The sequence below is a fragment of the Pelecanus crispus genome, chromosome 5 (assembly GCF_030463565.1).
Source record: "Pelecanus crispus isolate bPelCri1 chromosome 5, bPelCri1.pri, whole genome shotgun sequence".
NCBI lineage: Eukaryota > Metazoa > Chordata > Aves > Pelecaniformes > Pelecanidae > Pelecanus > Pelecanus crispus.
The window spans coordinates 66,258,261-66,270,055 of record NC_134647.1 but is presented as its reverse complement, the minus strand read 5'-3'; the positions used below and the strand labels follow the sequence as shown (position 1 = coordinate 66,270,055).

Sequence of the window (11,795 nt, the reverse complement as noted above, 5' to 3'; positions counted from 1 at the left end):
GACAGACATGCAGACTTCAAAGACGTTGCCCCAAAGCTGTTTGCAGCACAAGGCTCCTCGTCTCCCAAAGGCCTCGCAAGGCCTCTGGTCTCTTACCCAGACAGCAGCTTTTCTCAGTAATTGCTGACCATTTGTAACAATACAATAAGCATGAGAAATGATAAACACAGCTGTTGAAAAGTAAGTAATCGTTCATTAAAAGACACCACTTTGAACAGTATGCTGGCTAGATCTTTATTTTAAACAGCCTGTACAACCAAAAATTAAGAGCAAGAGCAATTATGCATATGCATGTATGTGACTGATACAGTTACAGTACCCAATCACATCATACAAAGTTTCCCAATAAATTAAGGAGTGAAAAAACAAATACAGTGCATACCTAAAGATCATCAGTACGTAAGTGAGAGAAACACAGCCTAAGTAAAAGTATTTGCATATCCTCTAGCTGTTTTAACATTGCCCTTTAAAAGCTAACCAAACCCATTCTTGCTCTGGGAAGATTATCTTACAAGCACTGGGCTAAATCACAGCTTTGCCCCAGGGACAAGGAAACTGCTCCTGTGCCACCACCCTTGCAGGGGCAGGAGGGCAGGTTACACCCCGAGAATCAGCGTTTGCCTTCCTGTGTACCCTGAAGCCTGGAACGATGTAGCAGACACTCCTGGATCACAGACACAGCTCTGCCTCCTGCCCAGCTCCGTGCCTTGGGCAGCAGTGCAGGCGCTCTGCATCGGCTGTGTCTCCCCTTGGCAGGCTGCCCCTGCTACCAGTCCCCTGCGCGGGATTTTAAGGGGTACCTTATTTGCACGCAATTTGCCCAGCATGCATCACTGAGTAACAGGCCAAACTTATTCTTGTTACTGCTTTATCATTGGTTTCATCTGGACCATAAACATCCATCTATCAATAAATAAAATCATTGGTTTAGCACTCATATAAAAATTACAATGCCTCCCACTGGTAACTGTTTAAAAAGTTCTTCATGTTACCCCCAACGCAAGCCTCAAGAAAATTACTTTCTTTTCCCTCAAGCTCAGTAAGGCTTCAAGTAACAATTTAAAGTACTGCCTGGACAAGACATGGGCTTGGTTTGGAACCGTGTTTCTGGCTACAGGGTCAAAAGATTTCCACACTTCTACACTTGACTGTATGAAGTGCGTGACTGCCATTTTCACCAGTGAGCAGCAGAAGGGGGAACTGAACACTACTTGCTGTTGATTTCCTCTCCAGGTGACTGAAACAGTCCTTTTACAAAGCCTATCAATCTAATCCAGCTAAAATGAAAAGCAAAAATGTCACTCGAGTCAGAACCAAAGCCTCTGTGTATCAAGATTCACAACAAGAGTTCTTATCCACAGCCGTTTGCTCTAACAAACCTCATATAAATAAAGCCTTGACTTCCTTTTCTTACTGGCCAGGACAGAATGATCTAAAATAACCCACGTCTTCCTCCAACTGAGTATTTATAAGGCACTAAAATTAAGCAACAACCAATCCCCCCCCAAACCTCCAAAACCAAAACAAAAAAAAATCCAAATAAACTGCCCCATGAGTAAAAACCGAAATTAAAACTTGGCTACATGAAATAGCAGCAACTTTTTCAGTAGTCTACGAAGTCAGAACATTGATATTTTGGGGAAAAAAACCAATGCACTGTTAGCCAATGACAAAGTACCTAAAACCTACATCCACTTACACTTTATAATCAAAATCAGTACAAATCTGATAGGCACAAGTAAAAAGCACTTTCTTCACACCTCAGTGCTCAGTTTTGAAGCTGAAGCCACTGTTAGGGAGTTTAACTGCTCTGCTGAGATCATAGGACGGTATAACCCAAGCAGTATAGTGCCACACAACACCGTGCAGCGCTGTACAACCGCAAGATTATGGTACCATTGTTAAGCTGTTCCACAGGTTACTGACGGGAGGCAAATGTTTTTAACATCATGATTCATTTGACAATGCGTTCAGCTTTGGCACCTATTTCTGAGCCCTCCTTACCATTTTCAAAAGTAATGTTAAATATAGCTATAGTATACAGCTGGTGTAATTCCTGTGTCTTCTTCCTTTCCAATTATTTTTCTTATGCTTGGAAATAGGTGAATTCACCTATGTCACTACATTAGATACAAAGGCTAGCACTTAAGATTTCTTCAAAACAATCACTTCGAGTTTGGAAAATTGGTTTTAAAACATACGAAGAAATACTAAACATAAATTTATAAAGCAGGAATTCATACCTTTAAACATCAACAAGAAGGAGCTTATTTGGAGAGCAATAAAGCTTTTTTTAAAAGGATATACTGACTAGCTATAGGTAAATTAATCTTTCCCTGATTGCTTAGTTAGATCATCCAGGCTCAGTGCCTCGCAGCTTTGCAGATTTTGTCATACACTTCTGGAAAGGCATCCTTGCAATTCATTTGCTCCCTCAGCTTGTGGTATAACGAACCATCAAACATATCCCAGAACTCCTCACGGGTCATATAGCAATCTGCATACAGCATCTGAAAACTTGAGAAAAAAAAGAAAGGAAAAAAAAAAGAGACAGAGATTCAGTATTAATTGTGCCACAAAATTTGAAATACCATATTAAAAAAAAAATTCAGGGCAAGCTACGAATAGCAAATATTCAACAAAAAATGATCAAAAATGCTTTTTAAATGCAAGCAATTATAATTGCTCACATGGATCATGCTGGGATACTCTGCCAATTGTATTTTGCGGATTTAACATTACCATGATCTCTTTTCCAAGAGGAAATAACATGTAACATGAAAACAGCAGAATACTGCTACAGTATTTTGGTGAAGGGGAAGATGGGAAAAGACAGCAATTAAAATAACTTTTGCTTTTAAAATATGGTTCAGAACACTTCTTTAGCCATCAATGTATTGACACTTTCATTAGTTTTGCTACTACAAAGAGAAAAGGGTGAGGACTAAAAAATGTGTCTAAAACAGTGGTTCATGTTCAGACATCCTAACCATGTGCAGCCAAATCTCCTGACAACTTGTGTTCTAACAACTTGTGTTCACAGAAACACAAGTCTACAGAGAACTTCAAAAGTTGCCCCAAATCAAGAGTCTGGTGCCTTGCACCAAAAATTACACATAACCTAAATTATCCCTGACAAATACTTTTCTAACTGCTTTTGAAAGCCTTCTTTCCTTTTTCTTCCATTCAAAACCTTTTAATTCCAGTTTCAAAACAAAGGAAGTATTTTTCTGCATGTTTTCTTATGATCTGTGGAGGTACAGTCATGGTGTCTTGTATTAGCCTGTGTTACAAAATGCATTCAAGGCAGTATCTTTTTTGAATTTTGACAGTTTCTTTGAACTGGACATTGAGAATATAACTAGGAAGGCAAAAGCCTGCCAAATCAGACGAGGCTGAGAAGATAAATTTATAGTGTAAATGAAGCACAGTGTAGCAAAGGTCCATTTACAAAAATAAATGAAACCCTTATTTAGCTGTGGACTCTTCCTTACTTTCATACTGTGCTCTCTAAAATGCAGTGAGAGTCAGAGTACAGCAGTAAAACAAAAACTGTTATATAAAAGCTCTGTTACAAAACTGTAAGATTAAGCATTTATCCATTGTTCATTTCCCAATGACAGGTAGAGACAAAACTTTGTTAAGAGCTTTAAATTAAAAGCTTAACTTCAGGTTAATTAAAAAGAGCTTAAAATTAACTTTCAGTTCCTTTGTTCTCTGGCAGATCACTTATTGCAGCCAAAAGTCATTTACACTCTCCAAATCACCTCAAAGCAGACTCACCATTGTTACTCAGCCACATGGGATGTAATCACTGTTAGACTGAGAAGTAGGTCAAAATAGAAATGTGGATAAATTATACTGATGGGGTAAAAATACCGTGTAGTTGTGTTTTGTTCCTGAGAAACAAGCCTGTAACTGCTTCTCCACTGACACTACTACAGCAAATTAGGCTGGCACGAGTCTGTGACAGATGGTGGGCACATATCCCACGCCTACGGCAGTCCTATGTAACAAGAATCGGGGCAGGGAAAAGGAAGCTATGGAAGTACAAGCTGTGAGGGAGGAAAGACTCCCACCACCGCACAGGGACTGCAGGCAACAGTCAAGGCTGGCCTCCCTGTGCAAGGACACGCCAGCGCAAGGACGGGGCAGAGCTGCAGCATGATGCTGCGAGGACTGCAGGGAGCAGAACAGTCCCAAGGGCAGGCAGGGAAGCTGTCCAAACTTTAACAGCCTGTGGATTCCTGGAAGGACTGTGGCCAACACAGCACTTGCTCTGCCCCTGCTCTGAACCTGCCTGGAACAAGTCAGCCTCAGTGTGCAAGCTCGGCGGTTGCCTTCCGGAGGGCTGGGCTAGCCAGCCTGGCTGAGCGCGGTCAGTGACCCACGGTAACACCGCTTCTCAGCGGACACCAACTGGGTTATGCACAGTCCGTACACACCTGCTGAGGTCTTTCTGCACCTGGGTGCATGGAGGTATTTTGTTGCAGCAGAGACCCTACTCCCAGAGCAGCCTGGAGCTGAAAGAATGCACAGGTGACCTGAAGCTCTCGAATACACTGCAAGAACTTCAGCCAGTGTGCTCGTTTGTTTGTTTAGTTTTGCAATCAAATAATGGAAGTGAAATCGTATTTTAAAATCGTAACATCAAACTAGTAATTAAAATTAGTTTTCAATTATTGTGGTTGTTAAATTGTTGCAATATTAAAGTGCTGTGGGATTAAACAATTGTGATTAAACCAACGGCTGTAAATTATATGGCATTATTACTATTCTAAGCTGTGGGAACCTTACCCATGCACACTTCTTACAAACTTTTCCATTTGCCTCATTGAAGCCCTGGCTTCAAACTGTTTCCTTTTCGGCTCTCCATAAGCTCCTATATCCACATAGAGTTCTGCTTCATCCCCTTTTGGGTGGACCATACCAGGATTATTGGGCAATATGAAAGGACATAACCAAAGAGGGTACACCTGCAGAGGTAGAAAACACTTTATCACTTATTTTTAACAAAACAATCCTTTAAGCAATCTCTTAATAAAGGTCACAAAATGAAGAGTTAAGAAGACTTCTTCCCAATTTGGGATTGAAACTTACACAACTCTTCCCTTCCAATTGTCATGCTGTGGTTCTTAGCTGGACTTTCTAATGACCGTAACACAAATAGATTGAGATGCTCAGAATATGTGCTGTGTCCTCCTAGAATTACATCTCTCCCCCTTAAATATTTGAAATAAAAAAAAAACCCAAACCATCCCTGATCCCGAAGCAACAACCGAATACACATTCTGAGTAAAAAGAGAATGAAGAGTTTTCTTTTCCAGGTCAGTCCAAAACTGAAATTGCCAAGTCTGTACTTCTTATACTAACTAAAATAAATTCAGAAATAAAAGCAAGAAATGGAAATTAATTCCCACAGTTCGGGTTTTGTGAGACCACCAGTCATTTTAGGTGAAATAAAAATCAGTTCGTTTTACTACTTTTAGAAGTGTTGGCCTTCTACTAAAGTTTGAATCTCACTTTTTTTAAATTCTTTTTTTCAGAAAGCTGTGTTCTTTTCTTCTGCAGCCTTGCATCATAGACTTGCAAAGCACAGTACTCTCCAGGATACAATAATGACCTTTTACACAAGCAGACTATTATGTCTTAAGATCAACACAGTTCTTATTACACACAGTCCCAGATCTGCTGCATTTTAAAAACATGTGTTCTTACATTAAGGTCAACATGGAACGTTTGGATAGATTTTTCAAGGCTCTTCATTGGCACTAACATGTCCTGTACAACATGGTGTTGCTCGTACAGCTTTCGAATAGCTTCTCCTTGGGTGAGTTTTAACAAAGAGATTTTTGGAGGAACCATCCAGCCAAACAGGTAACGGAAAACAGGGTTATTGCCGAAAGGAATGATATCCTTTAAAGAGGAAAGAAAAAAAGTTTGACTTAAGAATGTGCACGTGAACCAAAAGACAATACTTCAGAATCCTCAGAGCAATATTAAGCCAGATTTTCAATAAATTTAACTGCTGGTACTTTTGCTAAACTACTGTAAGTATGAATAAGGAAGAGAGGCCTGGACTGAACTTAGCTACACAGCTCTGCCCTAAGCCTCCTCTAGTTACAATGACTGATTTTCAGTCCTATGAATCACAACATACTCAGCCCCAAATACTTTCAGAGAATGAAGTTCAGAGAACAGTAGACTATTATCTTAAAACAGCTAAGGAAGGAGTGCATAAGAAGCTAAACTTACAGAACTCTTGCAAGAATAAACACATACAAGATCAGTTCTTAAAAGAATTTTAAAGCTGTAAAATTTTAAGTATTTCCTGCACAGCCAACGCCTGTTTAACTTCTCCGGGAGCTGAAAGGATCCTGTATCTCACTCCAGAGATTCAAAATGTAGCAATGGGAATCTTTCATAACGCCAAATAAAGTTTTGCGTAAATGCACATCACAGCAAAATACATTTATGAAATTCGAAGGAATGACCTTACTGCATAATTACTATTCTGAGTTTAGGCAGGGCAAATTTTCAGCCGTAATTTCACATTCATGTTTTTTCCACCATCTGTCTTTGAAAATCACTTAGTAGCTCTAAAAGCTTAATGCTGAAGTATGTATTTAGGGTCTAAATTCAGAAAAGCACTAAAACAGAAATGAGGAGGTTATGACATAATGCCTTATATATAAAGAAGTGCCTTTGGATTTGTTTTGCCCAAATGCAGGACTTTTAAATTCGCCATAAACTTCACTGTTTTTTTCTGCCATGAAAGACAGAAGTGTTGCCAAGGGGAAGAAGGTACATTGTACCTACACCGGGAAAGAGCAGAGTAGCTTCCTGCAGATGTTATTTTAAGTTTGAAACTAGTCTTACTTGGAGCTCCCAGAAGATACTGCGTGTATGTCTATGGTAATAATGTCTTGAGGGAATATATTCTATTCCAGTCCTGTCAGCTTTCAAATACTTCTCCACATGCTTAAAGAACCACGGCTTGTAGTAGCTGCCAATTCTGTTTATCTACAAGAAAACATGCATTCATCAGCAAACACCAACACAGATAACAGTTCCACCTTACTAGACAACATTAGGTATGTCCCCAAATGCCTTTACTGTGAAGAATCAACGTTACGTCCTCTGTGACAGTTTGAATGAGACTGTCACAAGATCTAGGGAGCCTTCATTTCTCCACACACAGCCCCTTTTTACCTTTCTTGCCATTAACGTTTAATTTAAATAAGGCTTGCTAAGGGTTGCCTGTTACAAGCTAATTAAGAGACCATGAATGTGACAGAACTGGATTCCTAAAATACCACTCTCTCAAACCATCATTAATCCAAAGTCTCTTTATGGCAGAGGAGAAACATCCAGGTTGAGAGATGCAGTGAAAAGTTAGTATGTCCCTCCTGTAAATGTCCCAGATGTGTTTTACCAATATTCACTGTATTAAAAGTTTGCTGGGAAGAGAGTTACTCCAACTAACTGCAGTTTAAAACAGCCTTGTTCTGTATATGAGAAAAGATAATTCTCTTCCTCCTTAGGTACTGCAATGAAAAGGCTGTAGACTAAATTATTCGCTACAGTTACGAAATCAGTGGGTCATTTCTTATCAATTGAAGAGATTAGAGTACAGACTCTGTTGTAGTAACAAAGAGCTGTAATTTAAAATATTCTGACGGACATATCTAACTTCTAATCCCTGTTAAGGGATTGTTCCAATCTTATAATGATTCTGGTTTTATACTTGCATATAGTACAGCTTCAGTTAAACTTTGGGAGTATTTTTTCCTTTGTGAGTAACTTCCCTTTAGTTACCTTGCTTTGCTCAGCTTCATCAGTCAAGACTCCTGTCATGATCACTGCTTCTTCCAAAGAATACATAAGTCCTTCCACAAAATTATTCTCCTTTTTCTTAGATTCTTCAGTAAACTTTTCACAAATCTTCTGCAGTCCTCTCACAGGCTCATAGTGTATTTTGACATATTTCTTGGCAGGAATCATTTTTATTTCTGCTGCAACCAGGAAACCCAGAGTGCCACAAGACCAAGGCACTGCATAAAATAGGTCTGAATTTTCAGTCTGCAAAAAGTATGTCATACGAAATCATATATCCATACTGATAACTGTCAACGACATTGTAAATGATAGCAAAATAACATTTTGTCTTACTGGTGAACATCTCACAAGGCTTCCATCAGCAAGAACAAGTTCATAGGCTACACAGGTATGTTGAAAAAGTCCGTATATATGGGATGAAGACTCAATGCCAGTTCCCATGATCAGGCCACCTGATCAAGAGAACACATAACAAATCAAATCAAACACACTCCAAAATGAAGGTGGTTTACGAGAACAAAACCCCACTTTTAAGCTCTGGGCATGACTTCTAAGACTTTAAAAAACAAAAAACTGAAGTACTTATAACATAAATACTGCAACAGAACATAAGGTTCAACAGAGTATTTCCGGAACCTTTAAAATAATACAACATGTTACTGCATAAAAAGCTAATGAAAATGCAGCAAAATCAGTGTGTCTTTTGTCATCACAATGACACTTACCTACTGTAAGATCATCAAGCTCTGGTACCACAGGAATAGTCCAGCCCATGGGATTCAGGTGTGCGGTCAACTGGCCCATGGTCACCAAAGGTTCCACACGAACAACCTAAAAAGCAAAAAAACCCAATTCCCTCCAACAAACACAAATTAAGTGTTCAGCATTAATACTGACAAAATATGGCTAACTGGATTGTACTTCCACCTGTTACCAGAATACTGAGACTTACTTTCCTAAGAGCACTACTAAAAATAGTTGAAACTGTTTAGTGATTCCTCCTCTGCCTCAACATCTTGTTGCTCATCCCCAAACCCATAAATCAATCTGGTCTTTTAGACTTCAGCACATAAAAGCTAAGCAATTCCATATGCTGGTATTTTGGATAGAATGATCCAAGCACACACTGTAAAACCTGAAATTTGGTGTGTCTACTATCAAAATCCTTTGTTCTTTATGGAATCTAATCTCCTCTTCAGCTACAAATACAGTAAAAAAAGCTGTAAACTTCTTTATTATGAAAGCTTTGTGATGAATTTGTTACCTGTCTTTCACTGTCCACTTCCAGAACGTCCATTAAGTTGATCATGATGTTCTTATGAATCTTCTTATACTTTCCAACACGAAGTGATACAGTCAACCAGCCAGGCCGGCCAGTGCACATGTATCTTTTGCTGCCTTCATTTTTCCATTCCCGAACCTGCAAGAGGTAACAACTGAACTGACGCTGCAAGGCATACACGTCATCAATAATGTATACCGGAAACATTTTTCCCTCACTGTGAAAAAGCATTCAGAAATATTGTTATTCCTCTACATGCATGTTACCTGCAAGTAACAAAGCCTGGATGTCTCTATGTTGAGTATCGATGCTTTGGAAGTCTCTCTGCAGACCTCTGAACTTCTAAATCAAATACCACCAGAGGGGCCTAGTTATGTAGAGGAAGCGTTTCTAACACCCCGTAGCTTTTGGGGTTTTTTTGGAGATGGGATTCAGAAAACTAGAACGGAAGTTTTAAAAATCCACGGGAAAACCGATACTCGAAGGGAGGTTTTATCACTGTCATAAATAATGTCAGTTCTGTGAAGGTTAATGAAACAATGCCTCCTCCTAAACACACCAAAAAATGGTCTGAGACTGAAAATGAACGGGAAAAGAGAGAAAAGTTGAGAAAGAAAATGTGCAAGCCATACACATGATCCACGAATTTTGCAAAACCACAGTGGTTAACATTTGGAGAACAAACATCAATTGTAGCATTTTCTTCAAAGCTCAACTGCTACTACAGCTGGTGCTAAAGAAAAACAACCCCAAACCCTCCAAGAATAGCTCCATGCGCATTAATATCCATCTGTATCCGCAATGAACATGAGAGTCCAGGAAAAAAACATAAGTAGACGTGACAGAATTACCATAAATACTAGGGAGCGCAGAAACATTAAAGACATCTGCATTTCTGGGAGGAAGAAAAGTTTCGGCTCCCCTTCAATCATCTCTGGGAACTAAGAATGCTGAGAAGCAGGATGTAAGTGGTATTAAAGCACGGTATTAAGCCAACCATTCAAAGACTAACATTTTCATGTTACACACGCGCACACACCTACGTGCCTAAGCGCCGTGAGCATACAGAGATGTCCACAGCACATCCCTAAGGATGTTACAATGACAGCAGCCGGACAGCCGCATCTGGACTTGCCAGCTGCTGACGCCGCAACTTCGAGAGGAGTTTCAGACGGGCAAAAACACCCCGCAGGGGTAGAGACACCCGCTGGCTTTTATTAGTTTGCTTTTTCCCGCTCCGGCTGCCGCAACCGGACTCAAGGCTGGGATTCTGCCCCGGGCAGCACCGGCGTGCACCGCAGCGGGGGCGCAGGCCGGCAAGGAGCGGGACGGGGGACAAGCTCTCCTCCCGCAGGGCCGCCCCCCGGGCCGGGGCCGGGGTGCGGGGGTCCGGCCGGGCCTCACCTGCGCCTGGATGTGGCGGACGCGCTGGGCGTGCTGCCGCGGGGCGCTGTGGAGGCGCCAGACGGCCCAGGCTCGCAGCTGGTAGTAGACGTCGAAGAGGATGGAGAGCGGCAGGAGGAAGAGGCAGACGAAGACCCAGCGGTGGTGCACCAGCACGGCCTCCAGCCCCCGGTGCCGCACCCACAGCAGCAGCAGCAGCAGCCCCGCGCCCAGCGACCACACCGGCGACATGGCGGCCGCCGACCGCACGCGCTCCCTCACGGCCGCCGGTACCCCGCCATGCCGCCCCCGCCGCTCGCGCGCTCGCCGCCCGGCCCCGCCCCTCCTCCCGCGCGCCCGCGCCCCATTGGTCGCCGCCGGTCTCCGCCGTGAGGCGAGGGGAGGGGAGCGACCAATGAGAGCGCTCCGGGGAGATCGGACCAGGCGCTGAGGCCGCCGATTGGCTGCGCGCGGCGCGCCCCGCTCTCCCCTCATCGCCGCGGCCGCCGGTCCCCGCCCGGCCCGCTGCCCCCGCCGAGGGCTGTCCTCCTCATGGGGCCGGGGGGAGCCCCGGCAGGGCTGGGAGGGGGCCTGGGGCAGGGGCAGACCGCCGGGCAGGCCTGGGACGGGTCACGAGGCGGGGGACAGGGCCTGAGGCGGGGGCTGAGGGGGGGTGTGGGGCACGGGAAAGGGCCTGAGGCGGGGGGAACCTCCCCCCGCTCAGGGATGAGCGGGTGTGGGGCTGGGGGCAGGCCCTTGGCAGCTCTGTGGTGGAGGTGCTGTGCTGGCCAGTGTCCCTCAGGCAAGGGGCTTGCCCTGGTGACTTTGGGTTGGGGAGCGGGAGCGGGAGCGGGAGCAGGAGCAGGAGCAGGAGCGGGAGCAGGAGCAGGAGCAGGAGCAAAACACCTCCGCACGCCTCTCTCGGGCATGCTCGTGGTGGTGGTTTCGGTTCCAGTGAACCAGGCAGTGCAGCTGTCTCCCACAGAAACTCAAAAGTGCCGTGCAGTCCACTTTCTAGAAGGAAGAAGAAGATACCCCCCTCCTCCAAAACGTGGCTCGCTCTCTAAAACCCTGGCAGAAAATTCCTCTCCTCCCACTCTCCAACATGGAACAGCGAGAGGGAAGGTATATAAAGTCTGTGAGGAAGATGAGGCTTTTTTAAAGATAAAATCCGTGATGTCCCTCAAGAGGTGTGTTGTTTGAGAGGACGGTGGCAGAGGTGCCCCGTAGGCAGTGGCCGCCGCAGGAGATGCTGACACAGCGCAGTGTGGTCAGGGACCCCGCTGTGGCA

At 43.5% G+C, this 11,795-nt stretch overlaps 1 protein-coding gene across 1 annotated transcript; it reads right to left on the bottom strand.

Moving 5' to 3' along the window:
- Window positions 1–2,363: 2,363 nt before the first annotated feature.
- DHCR24 (24-dehydrocholesterol reductase) lies at window positions 2,364–10,756 on the bottom strand. Its single transcript, XM_075711426.1, has 9 exons — window positions 10,526–10,756; window positions 9,104–9,259; window positions 8,565–8,670; window positions 8,173–8,291; window positions 7,819–8,082; window positions 6,880–7,023; window positions 5,719–5,916; window positions 4,798–4,976; window positions 2,364–2,517 (listed from the first exon to the last, which is right to left on the bottom strand). Exons 1-9 carry the CDS (start codon window positions 10,754–10,756, stop codon window positions 2,364–2,366), a joined length of 1,551 nt encoding a protein of 516 aa, XP_075567541.1.
- Window positions 10,757–11,795: the final 1,039 nt, after the last annotated feature.